Here is an 18,500-nt window from a genome sequence, read left to right as displayed (position 1 = left end):
GAATTAAAGAACAACCAAACAGAGGTGAACAATACAATAACTGAAATGAAAAGTACACTAGAAGGAATCAATAGCAGAATAACTAACTGAGGCAGAAGAATAGATAAGTGACCTGGAAGACGGATGGTGAAATTCACTGCTGTGGAACAGAATAAAGGAAAAAGAATGAAAAGAAATGAAGACAGCCTAAGAGACCTCTGGGACAACATTAAACACAAAAACATTCGCATTATAGGGGTCCCAGAAGGAGAAGAGAGAGACAAAGGACCCGAGAAAATATTTGAAGAGATTATAGTCGAAAACTTCCCTAACATGGGAAAGGAAATAGCCACCCAAGTCCAGGTAGCACAGAGAGTCCCATACAGGATAAAGCCAAGGAGAAGCATGCCAAGATACATAGTAATACAAATCAGCAAAAATTAAAGACAAAGAAAAATTACTGAAAGCAGCAAGGGAAAAACAACAAATAACATACAAGGGAACACCCATAAGGTTAACAGCTGATTTATCAGCAGAAACTACAAGCCAGAAGGGAGTGACATGATATAATTAAAGTGATGAAAGGGAAGAACCTACAAAAAAGATTACTCTACCCAGCAAGGATCTCATTCATATTCGATGGAGAAATCAAAAGCTTTACAAACAAGCAAAAGCTAAGAAAATTCAGCACCACCATACCAGCTCTACAACAATTGATAAGGAACTTCTGTAAGTGGGAAACACAGGAAAAGGACCTACAAAAACAAACCCAAAACAATTAAGAAAATGGTAATAGGAACAGACATATCAATAATTACCTTAAACGTGAATGGATTAAATGCTCCAACCAAAAGACACAGGCTTGCTGAATGGATACAAAAACATGATCCATATATATGCTGTCTACAAGAGACCCACTTCAGACCTAGGGACACATACAGACTGAAAGTGAGGGGATGGAAAAAGATAATCCATGCAAATGGAAATCAAAAGAAAGCTGAAGTAGCTATACTCATATCAGATAAAATAGACTTTAAAGAATGTTACAAGAGACAAGAAAGGACACTACATAATGATCAAGGGATCAATCCAAGAAGAAGATATAAAAATTAATAATAAATATGCATGCACCCAACATAGGAGCACCTCAACATATAAGGCAACTGCTAACAGCTATAAAAGAGGAAATCAACAGTAACACAGTAATAGTGGGGGATATTAACACCTCACTTACACAATGGACTGATCATCCAAACAGAAAATTAATAAGGAAACACAAGCTTTAGATGACACAATAGACCAGGTAGATTTAATTGATATTTATAGGACATTCCATCCAGAAACAGCAGATTACACTTTCTTCTCAAGTGCACACAGAACATTCTCCAGGATAGATCACATCTTAGGTCACAAATCAAGCCTCAGTAAATTTAAGAAAATTGAAGTTACATCAAGTATTTTTCTGACCACAACACTATGAGATTAGAAATCAATTACTGGGGAAAAAAATGTGAAAAACACAAACACATAGAAGCTAAATAATACGTTATTGAATAACCAAGAGATCACTGCAGAAATCAAAGAGGAAATCAAAAAATACCTAGAGACAAATGACAATGAAAACATGACAATCCAAAACCTATGGGATGCAGCAAAAGCAGTTCTAAGAAGGAAGTTTATAGCTATACAGTCCTACTTCAAGAACAAACAGGGCTTCCCTGGTGGCGCAGTGTTTGAGAGTCCGCCTGCCAATGCAGGGGACATGGGTTCGTGCCCAGGTCTGGGAAGATCCCACATACTGTGGAGCAGCTGGGCCCGTGAGCCATGGCCACTGAGCCTGTGCGTCCGGAGCCTGTGCTCCGCAACAGGAGAGGCCACAAGAGTGACAGGCCCACGTACCACAAAAAAAAAAAAAAAAAAAAAAAAAGAAGAAACATCTCAAACAATCTAACCTTACACCTAAGAGAACTAGAGAAAAAAAGAACAAACAAAACCCAAAGTTACTAGAAGGAAAGAACTCATAAAGATCAGAGCAGAAATAAATGAAATAGAAACAAAGAAGACAATAGCAAAGTTCAATAAAACTAAAGGCTGGTTCTTTGAGAAGATAAACAAAATTGATAAACCATAGCCAGACTCATCAAGAAAAAGAGGAAGAGGACTCAAATCAATAAAAGTAGAAATGAAAAAGGAGAGTTACAACAGACACGGCAGAAATACAAAGCATCCTAAGAGACTACTGCAAGCAACTCTAGGCCAATAAAATGGACAACCTGGAAGAAATGGACAAATTCTTAGAAAGGTATAAACTTCCAAGACTGAACCAGGAAGAAACAGAAAATATGAACAGACAAATCACAAATAATGAAATTGAAACTGTGATTAAAAATCTTCCAACAAACAAAAGTCCAGGACCAGATGGCTACACAGGTGAATTCTATCAAACATTTAGAGAAGAGCTAACACCCATCCTTCTCAAACTCTTCCAAAAAATTGCAGAGGAAGGAACACTCCCAAACTCATTCTATGAGGCCACCATCACCCTGATACCAAAACCAGACAAAGATACTACAAAAAAAGAAAATTACAGACCAATGTCACTGATGAATATAGATGTAAAAATCCTCAACAAAATACTAGCAAAGAGAATCCAACAACACATTAAAAGGATCATACACCATGATCAAGTGGGATTTATCCCAGGGATGCAAGGATTCTTCAATATACGTAAATCAATCAATGTGATAAACCATATTAACAAATTGAAGAATAAAACCCATATGATGATCTCAATAGATGCAGAAAAAGCTTTTGACAAAATCCAACACCCATTTATGATAAAAACTCTCCAGAAAGTGGGCACAGAGGGAACCTACCTCAACATAATAAAGGCCATATACGACAGACCCACAGCAAACATCATTCTCAATGGTGAAAACTGAAAGCATTTCCTCTAAGATCAGGAACAAGACAAGGATGTCCACTCTCGCCACTATTATTCAACATAGTTTTGGAAGTCCTATCCACGGCAATCAGAGAAGAAAAAGAAATAAAAGCAATACAAATTGGAAAAGAAGAAGTAAAACTGTCACTGTTTGCAGATGACATGATATTATACATAGAGAATCCTAAAGATGTAACCAGAAAACTACCAGAGCTAATCAATGAATTTGGTAAATTTGCAGGATACAAAATTAATGCATTCCTATAGACTAATGATGAAATCTCTTGCATTCCTATAGACTAATGATGAAAAATCTGAAAGAGAAATGAAGGAAACACTCCCATTTACCACTGCAACAAAAAAGAATAATTCCTAGGTAGGAATAAACCTACCTAGGGAAACAAAAGGCCTGTATGCAGAAAACTTAAGACACTGATGAAAGAAGTTAAAGATGAAACAAACAGATGTAGAGATATACAGTGTTCTTGGATTGGATGAATCAATATTGTGAAAATGACTATACTACCCAAAGCAATCTACAGATTCAATGCAATCCCTATCAAATTAAAAATGGCATGTTTTACAGAACTAGAACAAAAAATCTTAAAATTTCTATGGAGACACAAAAGACCCCGAACAGCCAAAGTGGTCTTGAGGGAAAAATACAGAGCTGAAGGAATCAGGCTCCCAGTCTTCAGACTATACTATGAAGCTACAGTAATCAAGACCGTATGGTACTGGCCCAAAAACAGAAATATAGATCAATGGAACAAGATAGAAAGCCCAGAGATAAACCCACACACCTATGGTCAACTAATCTATGACAAAGGAGGCAAGGATATACAATGGAGAAAAGACAGTCTCTTCAGGAAGTGGTGCTGGGAGAACTGGACAGCTACATGTAAAAGGATGAAATTAGAATACTCCCTTAACACCATACACAAAAATAAACTCAAAATGGATTAGAGAACTAAATGTAAGACTGGACACTATAAAACTCCTAGAGGAAAACATAGGAAGAACACTCTGACATAAATCAGAGCAAGATCTTTTTTGATCCACCTCCTACAGTAATGGAAATAAAAACAAAAGTAAACAAATGGGACCTAATGAAACTTAAAAGCTTTTGCGCAGCAAAGGAAACCATAAACAAGACAAAAAGACAACCCTCAGAATGGGAGAAAATATTTGCAAATGAATCAACGGAAGAAGGGTTAATCTCCAAAATATATAAACAGCTCATGCAGCTCAATATTAAAAAAACAAACAACCCAATCCAAAAATGGGCAGAAGACCTAAATAGACATTTCTCCAAAAAAGACATACAGATGGCCAAGAAGCACATGAAAAGCTGCTCAACATCACTAATTATTCGAGAAATGCAAATCAAAAAACTACAATGAGGTATTGCCTCACACCTGTTAGAATGGGCATCATCAGGAAATCTACAAACAACAAATGCTGGAGAGGGTGTGGAGAAAAGGGAACCCTGTTGCACTGCTGGTGGGAATGTAAACTGATACAGCCAGTATGGAGAACAGTATGGAGGTTCCTTAAAAAACTAAAAATAGAATTACCATATGACCCAGCAATCCCACTACTGGGCATATACCCTGAGAAAACCATAATTCAAAAAGACACATGTACCCCAATGTTCACTGCAGCACTATTTACAATAGTCAGGACATGGAAGCAACCTAAATGCCCATGGATAGACGAATGGATAAAGAAGATGTGGTACATATATACAATGGAATATTACTCAGCCATAAAGAAACGAAATTGGGTCATTTGTAGAGACGTGGATGGATCTAGAGACTGTCATACAGAGTGAAGTAAGTCAGAAAGAGAAAAACAAATATCGTATATTAACGCATATATGTGGAACCTAGAAAAATGGTACAGATGAACTGGTTTGCAGGGCAGAAGTTGAGGCACAGATGCAGAGAACAAATGTATGGACACCAAGGTGGAAAGTGGCAGGGGGGTGGTAGGGGTGGTGTGCTGAATTGGGAGATTGGGATTGACATGTATACACTGATGTGTATAAAATTGATGACTAATAAGAACCTGCAGTATAAAAAAATAAATAAAATGCAAAAAAAAAAGTTAACATGTACTTCCAATTCTTCCTAATCAAATTTACTCCAAATTAATAGCAGATTTAAAACTCCATAATTAATTTAGCACAATTTTGTCCCTTTTTTCCATCTAAATGAGATACTTTATTTCCTGGAAAATATCAATAGAATATTACTGCTACTCTGCGACATCAGAATTACTGCACATCAGTAATTCATTTTCCCCCCAATGATTTTCTCTATTGATTTTTTTCATCATCTGTTTTATTCAATAAAATGTTTTTCATATGAAAGTAGATGTTTAAGGAAGAAAACAAAAATGCTTGCAAACAGATAAAGATTACTCATCTCTTCCTGCCCTTCAAACATTCAGCTTATGGCCCAGTAGCTGAACTGAGCCCAAACTCCTATGGTCCAGGCTGAAAAGTTTCTCTAACCCTGGGATTCTAGGATTATCATGAGTTCCTGGGCTGGCAAGAGGCTAGTTTGTAATTTGGTACAATTTAAAAAAACAAAAAAAACAAAAAACTGTCATGCAGCCATGTCAAACTATCTCTTCTTGTGGAAAATGCTGAGAAAAACGGAGGTGTCACTGAAGTATCTCTGAAAGACACTAAAATCTGGGCATCAAAGCTAACATGGCATGGTTTAGAGAAGAACAGTATGCCCTCTTACTTGATTTTCTAAGACCCAAACTATGCCATTTTTCTGGACTCAAGTCAACCAGGTCTCTTATGGTCTTCAATGAACTTCTAGGCATATTTTCTTACACTTTCTCATTTGTACTGTTTTTGAAAACTGTGGTTTCAAAACTGAACCTAAAGCAGACTCAAAGTGTTTCTAACTGGCTGCAAAACCCATAGGAATTGTGCCAGGAGGCCTAGTTTCCTGACTGTCCTGCCAGTTTCCCGAGGGCAGACACTAGAAATCCTTCTAGGTAAATATATTATTCACTTTTAAGTCTCCAGAGCTGTTATGTCACCACCCTGCCTGCTACAAATGAAAATGAACTGGATTGCATCAACCACATGGTTGGTTGATGGTCATCTGAAATCTCAGATTTCCCCAATAGAGAACAATAAGTGCTATTATAAATAGTCCTCTGCCCCTGAGTAAGTGGCGCTTGTGATCACAAATCGGGGGCTCCCCCAGCAGCTGGTCAGCAGCCTGCCCAGCTATACACATTCACAAAGGCAGAAAGATCCTGGCTGCAGTGTGCCCCACTGGTGCTTAATATGCCCTTTGGTACGTGCCACAGAAATTGCGAGAGAGAGCCAGAAGTTAGGAAACCAATAAGCTATAAATTAAGAAAGAAAAATAGGTGAGCTAAGAGTGTTTAGTGAACTTTTCACATTTGCATTTTTTTCCTAGGAGAACAGTAAGGGCATTAAAAATACAGCTCCTGAGCTATTGCACATCAGAGAGGCAACACAAAAGTTATGAAAACCAAACCCCTAAAATCCCAAATATCACTTTGATGATTGTGGTCACTTGATTGGGAATAACCTGGAAGGGTTGGTCAAAACATCAAAAGCAGCCTCAGCCTTATAAAGCATGATCTACAAAACAAAGGCTAGAGCAGACAAGAGATGGAGATTATAAGGAATGTTCCCTTTGATCCTTTTTATCACTGAAAAGTGTATTCCTATAACCAACTTTCCAGGCACCTAAGTATAGCCTGAGTAAAACTTCCTGCTTTTAAATGAACTGAGTTGACCATAAAGCATTTACTAAGGTAAGGCACAGATCAAAGGTGGTGTTGAGCAGGGAGAGGGGAGAGATCCAGTAAGACCCAACTCTGCCACAAATCCCGAAGAGGGAAAGCAAGGAATTGTGCCTTGTATTTTAATTCAATTTTATTTATTTCAAGATAAATATTGATATATTATACAAATAGATATCAAATTATTTCAGAAAATCTTGAATTTAGGGACAGGTTATTATCTATCTCTCTAATTTCAGGCCAGCATAATTCCAGGCATTTTGTACATTCTAATAAGTGGCTGCTGGATCATTATATTTGTTTTAAAATATGAAAATGTATACTTACTGTTTATTTTTAATTAAATTAATGCTAAAAACTTCAATTATGTGAAACAAAGTAAAATAATAAAGGAAAATGATGATGCTTGCCCAGTTATAAAATAACTCTTAAATGCACAAAATGTAAATTGTAAGAAATGGCTAAATTTTAAAGAAAAATATATTGAGTAATATAAAACACTTTTGAAAGCATATATATATATGCAGTCAGTAATGTACTCTTTTTCTGGAAAGACTTCTAGCTTCTGCTCTAAGCCTAGAATTTTCCAATTAGAATCTCAGGAAAACACAGCTTCCAGAAAAATTTCTATGATTTTTACAGCCAGATTAGAAACACTTTCAGATTACTTTAGATTCAAGAAACCAATCTTCAAATACTGTTCGAATGAGAAAGTATAAGAAAATATAACTGCATGTCTATTTTAGAAATTTAAGCCACAAATGTCATTGAAGACCAGTTGGTTTGGTTCCAGCAAATGGCATACATACTGGGGGGGGGAGGGGCAGCGGGACAATAAATAGAAGACAGAAGCCCAAAGACCAGCGGGCCCCTAAGGCAGCTGAAATGGCTCTCTCCCTTTTCCTTGACAGAGTGTCAGATTAGCCCATAAGAGCATGAGGAGAAGAGCACACACATGTGGATTTGCACTTCATTCTTCCCCATTCCGACCTGCTCAGGAGAATGACTGCAAGAGGCCGAGCAGCATGGCTAGCCATGGAATAAAACTGTGGGAAGACTTCTGAGGAAGACAGCAAATTAACTTTGGTCACCTTTGTTGGTCTATTAAAATTTGTCATTTATCTTTCTTAATAGCTTGGGTAATAACGCAGCAATGAGTCCTCTCTAATTCCATCAAGTGTCAAAACGAAGATAAAGGCCATTAACTATTTTTTCTTAAGTATAAACAGGGAAACCGATAAAGAATGAGCTGTTTCACATATAATTGACTTGGTTTCAAAATTGTTTTGTGTTCCTCAGTAAATCCTACTTTAAAATTTAGCCATTTCTTATAATTTACATTTAGTTCATTTAAAAGAAGCATTTTATAACTGGGCAAGCTTCATCTATTTCCTTCATTATTAAACTTTATTTCACATAATTGAGATTTTCTAACATTAATTAAAAAATAAAAAAAGCAGTCTAACTGCATGAGTATAGTTCCCTTCTCCCTCCCTGGCCCTTTCTTTGGCTTCTAAACTGATTTTCTCTTGAAGAGCAACGAAAGGCTCAGCTGAAAGAATGCAAGCCTTGGTGACCTCTTCTACGCTTCTTCCCCGCTTCTCTCTACTTGGCTCATAAAGTAGCTTCCTATGCGTTGTCCTATAGACAAGCTACCTAGAGACGCCTTTTGAATATGGTCTAGCTCAGATCACATTAAGATTTGTAGATAGAGCCCTGAGTACTGTAGGCATCGAATCCTTCATTCACTCAATCAATTAGTTGTTTTCTCAAGCAAACAGTTTCCAAGCAGGCCTTCAGAAAAACTAAAGGAATTTGAAGTGCCACAAGTGGGCCAGGGAGCGTGATCTAAAGAGGGTCTTTGGGGACCTCCCTGATGGCGCAGTGGTTAACAATCCACCTGCCAATGCAGTGGACACAGGTTCAAGCCCTCGTCTGGGAAGATCCCACATGCCGCAGAGCAACTAAGCCTGTGCAACACAACTACTGAGCCTGTGCTCTAGAGCCCATGAGCCACAACGACTGAGCCCGTGTGACACAACTACTGAACCCCACATGCCTAGAGCCCGTGCTCCGCAACAAAGAGTAGCCCCTGCTCGCTGCAACTAGAGAAAGCCCACATTCAGCAACGAAGACCCAATGCAGCCTAAATAAATAAATTTATAAAAAAATAAAGAGCGTCTTTGGTGGTGCTCCTCCTTGAAGCCTCTTCAGCTTCCCTCCTCCCTCTTGTGGTCTACCCAAGGCAACCAAACTTCTCAGGCTGCCCAGTCTTAGTCACAACTTGCCCACTGGTGTTAACTTTTCTTTAAGGGGACAGGGAAGTGTGGAGGTGGTGGTGATTCTTACGCAAAACAACACCCTACCAGAGGTTGAGTTTATGGCACAGTGGCCCACACCAGGCCTTGCCAGGGTCCTTCCCCTCCACCACGTGCCTGGCCCACTGAGATAGTCATAAAGCTTCAGAAGGAACTAGGGCTTAAAAGTGTCGCCATTTTTCATTTAAACCTCTCCCCGCATTTACCATTTACTACTCTCCTACTGTCTTTCTCTCCCCGGTTTTTAACCATTCTGTTTTACCACTATCTTGCATTCTTCTGCATTCCTCCTTTTTCTCCCCATACATCCACACAAAAGAAAGTGTCAGACCTTTTGAAAGTGGAGTTTAGACTCCAATTTCCCATGGGACACAAATAGCCTACTGAAAAGTATTTGCTGACTGAGGAAGGAATGGCATCAATGACTGTATCTACTTAATTCTCCTGGGCTGTCCTCCTCTGAGGTTGCTCTACCACTCAGGACCTTTTAGTAACTAGCAACCAACTGGAGTGTTTGGAGAATATTACCTACTGGTCACAGTGACAGCAAAGAAAGAATTATATAAAGAAACTTAAGGACCAGACAACTATTCTGGCCAATATTTCCAACATGCCAAAAGATAATCTTTCAACATGGGAAATTTGTTCCTTATATGGTTATGGAATAAGTAGAAATTAATTTTGATACTTAGCAATTCCAGACCAAAAAAAACATTAAAAAGGGAATGAGCTCCTTATGCTAGACACAACTGAATTTTCCTTAGAAAAGCAATACGGCAAATGAAAATGGGCTAAACAGAGACACTTTAGCTTCCATTAAGAAAAGGCAAATAAACAAATAAATGAAAAAAATCAAAAGGTGTGCTCTTCCAAACCCTTTTAAGACACAGCCACTAAATCTTTCACTAGAACCACATTTTAAAAAAATATATAGACCTATAGACTGCTAGAACAGAAAAACACACTGGAGATCACAAAGCAAGGCAATAGTCCAAAGTCACAGAGCTCAGAATGAAAAGAGGCAGAGCTAGAACACAACCTTCCTAACTTCCAGACCAGTTTTCATCCTTCTCCACACACCACCTTCCCTGCTCAACGTGGCTTTGCTCCATGTTCAAATATTACACCCTGTGACAACCAAAGTCTCCAGCATTAAAGCTTTAAAGCTGGAAGAGGAAATTAGGTAAAAAAATGACCCACATTAAAATACAATGACAGCTCAGTATGACCCAAGGAGAGAGAAACAGGTGAGGCAAAAAACACTGGATCGGGAGCTAGGCTTTCCCACTGACGCATTATGTTACCTTGTTCAAATCTCTTAACCTCTTAGTGGTCTCTTGATCTCTAAGGCCTCTTCCTGCTTTCATATCTTATGGTACTAGAAGATAATTCTGACCCAGAAATGTGAAGCCCGGCCTTCGGAAACAAGGAAATTTTCTCAGGCCAAAAACCCGGGAGTCATCTTGGTTCCTCCCTTTCACCCATACAGAGTAAATTGTCTTTACTCTTCCTTCAAGGCATATCTAGCCTAGAATCATTTCACACTTCCACTGCCATCTTCTACTCAAAGTCAGAGTGCTTCCAATGGCTGGCAAGGCCCAGGGGTATGACTCCCCACTACCTCTCTTACTTCATCAACTACTATTCTCTCCTTCCTGAACTGCCCTCCAAGCACACTGGTCCTCCTGCTGTTCCTCACATGTGACAGCCATGTACCTACGTCAAGACCTCTCTACTTGCTGTTCTCGTTACTTCACTTCCTTCAGGTCTTTGCTCAAATATCCTCTCCTCAGAGAGGCCTTCTTCAGCCACTCAGTATTATCAGCCACTCAATATAAAGTACTAGTACACACCCCTAGTACTCTCCATCCCTTCTATTATTTTTTTCATAACACTTATCACTACCACTCAATTTATTTTTAATTGTCATTTCCCTCTTTACCCATGAGAATGTAAGCTTCATAAAGACAAAAGCTGGTTAACCATCCCAGAACAAGCAAGTTCATTCGAGAATTCCAGGAGGCTGGCAAATGCCCCTCCGCTGCTTTTCAGGTGGGATTCAAACTACCCCACTATCTTCTTAGCAACGATGCTTCTTCCTAGTTTCTGCACAAATCATTCCACTTCCTCTTATTTCCAGAACTGAACAATATCTGTCCCTTCCATTCACTAGGCCCTTGCTATTTTCAGAAAAGAGCACTTAAAATGAAACAAGCTCTGGAAGGCTTTCTGGCAATCAGTGAGCAAACACTGACGTCAGCAGAGCGATTCTCATCAATGCTATGTTCAGGTCTCTCCACAAGCTGGGTTACATATGCCATTTGTGATCACTGGAGCTATTCGGTTTAAACTTTTCGGGCTGGGAATGTGGCAATGAGTGAGGCAAGCCACAGGTGCCAAGTGGTTAATTATATTTTCATTGCTAATTGCAGGCAGTTTTGTATGATTTTCTCACAGTGGAAATAACATCTAACCATTTGAGAGTTCTCCCAATTTCCCTTTCTGTTCTCCAAGGTCAGTGAGCACCTTCTGGGTAAAGGAACCATTTTACTCTTTTATCCATTCTCTAGCAATTATAAGGAAGTTGTTCTCAGGCTTTGTGAAAGAGTCTCCCTCTTTACATTTCTGTCTCAACCGACCATTCATAAACTGGACTTTCTTCAGTCCTTTTCCCAAATTGCCTAACCTAAACCTGGAAGACAGGAAATGCTGACTCTCTGAGCAATTCCTTCAGCAACCTCTCCCCTGAAAATACATTTCTATCAGGCTTGAGGTCCTCTTTCCTTTTTCTCCCCTCTTTTGAATAAAAGTATTAAACTTAGGACACCAAACAGGAGATGCTGGTAGAGCTGCAGTGTAGTGGGAAACACTGCTTAAAATATCATGAGAAGAAAGTAACGACAGGGTCTGTGTCTGAGCAAATCTCCCTGAAACACTTAATCATCCAAAGAGAGAAAGGTCTTTTTTATGATGTTGTGAAGAACTGACTCCAAACCTGGAGCTTCGTAAAGCCATGGAGTCAAGTCTCCAATCTTTCATCCTACAGATTTTTAGGAGGGAACAAGTCTAGCTCTATGTCACAGACCACCCCTCTTATAGGAAGTGGGAAAGGATCTTCCTTCACTTAGAAGATTACAAAAATGCTGCTTTTTCCCATTAATTTAAACAATTTCCTTGGGCAGCATCCTGCAGCCCCTGCCACACTGCTCTTTCAGCCTCACCGACAGATGTCCACCAGCTGGTCCAGCTCAGGGCAGCTACACTCGTACATGTCCCGGCAGCTCACGTGGCTCTGGTTCATTAACTCCCCCAGCAGCTGGACCGTGTTGTCAGGTGCTTCTTCACATATCTTCTTAAACTGGAGCACTCTCGCAGCCTCGCTATACACGTGCTTTGCCCGCTGGTAGAGTTTGAAGGTGAGCACTTAGGAAGGAAGGGGATGGTGAACAAGGTTAGCGATAGTTACTGGCCAAAAAGAAAGAAAGAAAGAAAGTAAGGGAGGGAGGGAAGGAGGGAGGGAGGAAGGGAGGAAGGAAGGAAGGGAGGAAGGAAGGAAGGGAGGAAGGAAGGAAATTTTTTTTAAAAAGAAATAGTTACTGAACAATTCAGTGAAAAGAAAAATACAGTTATTGAGAACGTCCATTTCTGTCTTTATTATCAGTACCTTAGACTTTAAATAGGTCTTTCTTTCACTGAAAGAATTCTTTATAGTCTAAACTGGTCTGTTTTCAAGTCCATTTTACTTTAAGTTCACACATCTGAAAGTGGCAGAAGCAGAACACGTCAGGACGTCTGACCCCAGAGCCATGTTCTTTCCACTGTGATCCACCAGAAAGAACCACTAAAAATGCTTATGCTAGCAATTTTATTTATAAAAATGTTTCCTATAGCTAAGCACAGTTACTTATATATGTGTGTGTGTAAAAAAGCACAATTATTTATATATGTGTATATAGCGTAGCATTATCATAGCAGAAAATAATCAATTCAAATGTCTAATGACAGAAAATATATTTTAAATTATGCTACCTCTATTACAAATATTGCTACTAAAACACAGATTCTAAGATAATTTAATACATGGAAAATTGTTCATTAAGTGAAAAAACAAGATATAAAACTATGTGTATGTGTATACATTTTAATTTTTAAAAATTATAAGAAGGCACCAAAATGTTAACAGTCATCATCTCTCTGTGGTACATTGTGGGTGATTTTATTTTCTCCTTGACATATTTCTGTACTTTACAGATTATCTACAATGACTCTAACTTCAGTTACAGAAACATGTCCTACTGCAACGGCTGTGTCTATAGTGCTTATATAGTCCCTTGAATAACAACTGAGACCTCCTTACCATTCATTTTCAACCGTGCTGAACAGTGGCTGAGCTGGTGCAGTGGGTCTGGGAAAAATTTGGAAAATAAATGGAAGCTAAGCAACCTGGCTTGCTGGAAAGAGCCTGGGCTGAGAATCTAAAGGTCTGTCACTTGTTCTCATCTGTGTGACAACTCGCTGTACCCAAGTTGCTACTTCTACAGAGCTCCAAAATGAGGCTGAAAATTATTTCTCAGGATCCTTCCTGTGCTAACATTTTATGATTCTATGAAGAACTTCCTCCAAGAATTCCCCTCATATTGTTGTATTTTGGAAAAAGGATAACTGTGACCATTGCCTTCTGTTTGCATCCCCAGTTGTACTCTCTGCTCTCCTCTACCCGCTGTCTGCCCCAGAAGGCTGACCTGGATGGATTACACCAGTGGGTTCCCTTGCCTCTAGATTGGAGAAAGGGAGAAGATCAGCAAGAGATGGGAGGGAGTTATGTCCTTCCTGCTCACTGGGTGGTGATATGCGCGAGCAGACACAAACGCAGCTCATTATATCAATAGCATGATTCCTGTTTAACTCAAACACATAAGACCTACGACAAATTTTTATACTTGACTTAAATCCCTCAAACCTCCCCCTTATAGGACTCGTACTAGCCACAGCCAGAAAATCAGCCTAATTTGGACTTCACCCCTGACTCCCCGCAGCAATAGAGGGCCCCACCCCCGTATCAGCCTTACTCCACTCAGGCACAATAGTTGTGCAGGAGTCTTCCTACTTATTCAACTTTACCCTTTAACAGAAAACAACAAACATATTCAAGCAATAGCACTATGATTAGGAGCCCTTGCCACCGTATTCACAGCAATATGCGCTGTCACCCAAAATGACATTAAAAGAACTGTCGCTTTCTCCACTTCAAGCCAATTAGGACCTAATGATGGTAACAATCGCATCAACCAACCCTGTCTAGCATTCTTACACGCATCTGCACACATGCTTTTTTTAAGGCCATACTATTCACATGCTCTGGGTCCATTATTCACAGCCTGAATGACGAACAAGATAATTCGAAAAATAGGGGGCCTATTCAAGCCCTTACCCTTCACCACAGCAGCCCTTATTATCGGATGTCTGGCACTGACAGGAATGCCTTTCCTCACCGGCTTCTATTGTAAAGACCTGATCATTGAAGCCACTAACACATCTTATACCAATGCCTGAGCCCTATTAATAACTCTAATTGCCACCTCCCTCCCTGTCTATAGTACCCACATTATCTTCTCCACACTACTAGGACAAACTCGCTTCTCTCCCTTAACCTCCATCAGTGAAAACAACCCCTTCCTAATTAACTCCATCAAACACCTGCTAATTGGAAGTGTCTTTGCCGGATTCATTATCTCCAACAACATCCCCCTAATAACTGTACCCCTACACCTAAAACTAACTGCCCTTGCAGTAACCATCCTGGGCTTTGTATTGGCACTTGAAATTAACCTTAACACACAAAACTTAAAATTTATTTACCCCTCAAATACCCTTAAATTCTCTAGTCTCTTAGGATATTTCCCCACCATCATGCATCGTCTGCCTCCTTACCTAAACCTATCAATAAGCCAAAAATCAGCATCTTCCCTCTTGGACTTAATCTGACTAGAAAACATTTACCAAAAACCACACCCCTCATTCAACTAAAGTTCTCCACGCTAATCTCAAGCCAAAAAGGCCTTATCAAACTATACTTCCTATCATTCCTTATTACTCTCACCCTTAGCATGCTTTTATTTAATTACCACAAGTGATCTTCATAACAACCACAACACCAATAAACAGCGACCAGCCAGTAACAATCACCAACCAGGTACCATAGCTACATAACGCCGCAATCCCCATAGCCTCCTCACTAAAAAAGCCAGAGTCGCCAGAGTCACCAGAGTCACTCGGTCTCCCAACCCATTGAACTTAAACACAACTTCCACCTCCTCATCCTTTAAAATATATAATACCATCAAAAACTCTATTATCAACCCTGAAAGAAATGCCCCCAAACCAATCTTATTAGAAACCCAAACCTCAGGATACTGCTCAGTGGCCATAGCTGTTGTATAGCCAAACACAATTAATATCCCCCCTAAATAAATCAAAGACACTATCAAACCTAAAAATGAACCACCAAACTTCAACACAATCCTACACCCAACACCACCACTCACAATCAACCCAAAACCCCCATAAATAGGTGAAGGTTTTGAAGAAATCCCCACAAAACTGATCACAAAAATAACACTTAAAATAAATACAATATATGTCATCATCATTCACACATGGACTCCAACCATGACTAATGACATGAACAATCATCGTTGTCATTCAACTATAAGAACACCAATGACCAACATCCGAAAAACACACCCGCTAATAGAAATCATCAGCAATGCATTTATTAACCTCTCAACCCCATCAAACATTTCATCATGATGAAGTTTTGGCTCTCTACCAGGCATTTGCTTGATCCTACAAATCCTAACAGGCTTATTCCTAGCAATACACTACACAGCAGACACAGCAACTGCTTTCTCATGGCAGCACACATCTGTCGAGACGTTAATTATGGATGAATCACTCAATGTATACATGCAAACAGAGCTTCCATATTCTTTATCTGCCTTTACATTCACGTAGGGTGTGGCCTATATTATGGATCCTGTGCCTTTCTAGAAACATGAAACATCGGGATTATTTTGCTACTTACAGTTATAGCCACTGCATTTATAGGCTACGTGCTACCATGAGGACAAATGTCATTCTGAGGGGCGACAGTCATTACAAACCTGCTCTCAGCAATCCCATATATTGGCACCACTCTTGTCGAATGAACCAGAAGGATTTTTCCCGATCCATTCGACAAGAGTGGTCATAGGACCACTCTTAAGGTGGTACTAGGATTTTTTCCCCAGCTTCCTCCTTGCAGAGCTGCCTGGAGCTGGCTCTCTTCCCCCACTGAAGGACACTAAAACTTTCAAGGTAGACTTTTCTACATGACTCTCTCCTCCAGGGTCTGCCTACAGGTTCCTCTCCCCTAGACTATTACTACTTTTTCAGAAGTGCTTTTACGTTCCACTTATGAACCAATAAATTATATTAAAGTTTCAGGTTACATTTTTTTACCCTCCACAGCACCGCCCTCCTAACTCTTGGAGATGGATAAAAAGGCAGCCAAGGTTAGAGGAGGGGAATAGCCATTCTTAGCATTTGTGTAAAAGTTTAGTAATCATAAGGGTGGGGCTAACTTTCCTACAAGTTAATAAAGAATTAAATTTTTCTTTCAAGGTTTCTCAACTGAGTCATATAAATATATTAAACTCACGGTTAACAACTTGCATCAGTGAAATGATACAAGTTCATGTGAATCATCCTATTCTAGTTCAAACAGGACCTAAATTTAGTCATCAATTCTAATCGTTTCTTCTTTCACAATGTGTCTTGTAATCATCCCTCCCTTCTAGTCCCACTGTCATTACCCAAATTTACACTCTTATTCCCTTTCCTACTTGAACTATCCTGCAGTGATCTCCAAACTTATATTCCTGTCTTAATCTCTCATTCCTGCAACCTACCTTGAGGTTGGTGCCATCGGATTGAGCTCCTAACACACAGCTTGACTCATGTTACTACCCAGAACACTTCCTGCTTCCCCAGTGTTTACTACAATCCAAATTCCTGAACGCAACAAGCTCGGTCCCAATAGGATCTCTTCCCTTCAGCCAAAATGGCCTATGTGTAGTTACCCAAACACTCCCTGCTCCTGGGTATACTCATTAATCCATACAGAAATAGTTTCTTGCCCTTTCTCTCCCTGTCAAAATTTTACCTCTTTCTGAAGGTTCCATTTAAACTTTATGCTCCATGAAACCATGAGACAGTGCCAATAATTTTATAATTTTATACATGTTAATATAATCCAGGTTATAGAATACACATTTTGAAAGGAAGTAAAATGACTTTGGTAACTGTAGTTTAAAATTGTTCTTTCTAAAAATTGAGGTTGAAACAAAATGTTTAAAATTCTAGCTTTAGGATTCCATATGTTTCAGTTTTACTTTTGAACTACGTCACCTCCCCTAATCATGGGCCAAGTTACAAAATCAGAGCATGGGGGCGGGGTGGGGGTGGGTATAAAAAGAGAGTATTGGTTCATTTCTACTGTAATGTCCCATTTATGAAAAAATCATCTAGTTTCCAGGTCCACTGGTATTTATGGCTGCAGCACAACAGGGCACGATAAAGTGACATCCACTAAGATCACAAAATAGTGCTATTTAGCTGACAAACCACTGTGCTATGTCCCAGTTTGCAAAGACTTTTTTTAAACTCTGAATTATAAAATTTCTCAAATATACAGGACAGTAGAGAAGGTACAATAGCAAATTCCACAAGCCCATCACCTAGACTGAACAGTTAATCACTTTTTGCCATATTTGCTTCAATTGATATTTTGCTGGTGTTTTAAAATAAATTATAGATGTGACATTTGCTCCCTACGTATTTCAGTGTGCAACTCTATAAAATAAGGATATTTTCTTACATAACCTCCATATCATTACCACATCTAACAAAATTACCAATGATTCCTTAATATCATCTCATATTCAGTCCATATTTAAACTTTCCCAGTTTAAATTTCAGTCAATTTACAGCAGAATCCAAGCAAAGTCCACACATTATATTCAGTCTTATGTCTAATAAGTCTCTTTTCATCAAGAATTTACGGTGATTTTTGATACTCTGGATTGTCAATGTCATATATATAAAATACAAGTATATTTTAGGGCCACATCCTGTAATAAAATTCAATATAGTCCATAAGCAACAGTATGCTTTGGTTTTCCTCAGGATGACATGGTCCTTTAAGATTAAATATTTTCCTTTAGGATTAAATATTCTCAAATAGAAACTGTTCAGAGAGATGTGTTTTTTCATATTAAACCTTAGGACTGGTGTTTTGATTTGTGACAAGAAACATTCAGAACACACTGAGCAGATTACCAGAACCTCACAAACCCGGCACCTCCTTGTGTCTACTCTCTATTGCAGAGTGTTTCACAGCAAGACTTCAGGAGAGA

General features: G+C 39.1%; 1 protein-coding gene across 6 annotated transcripts in view; it reads right to left on the bottom strand.

Annotated features, from left to right (window-relative positions):
* The window catches only part of GALK2 (galactokinase 2), a 136,901-nt gene that overhangs the window by 2,474 nt on the left and 115,927 nt on the right, over positions 1-18,500 (bottom strand). For all 6 annotated transcript variants that reach the window (XM_082859245.1, XM_082859246.1, XM_082859247.1 and 3 more), the window contains one exon: positions 12,267-12,468. In XM_082859245.1, the coding sequence (XP_082715371.1) occupies positions 12,267-12,468 (202 nt within the window). The remainder of the gene's footprint in view (positions 1-12,266; positions 12,469-18,500) is intronic.

Source organism: Leucopleurus acutus (genome assembly GCF_964270905.1).
Source record: "Leucopleurus acutus genome assembly, chromosome: 1".
NCBI lineage: Eukaryota > Metazoa > Chordata > Mammalia > Artiodactyla > Delphinidae > Leucopleurus > Leucopleurus acutus.
This window is presented reverse-complemented; position numbering and strand designations above follow the sequence as displayed.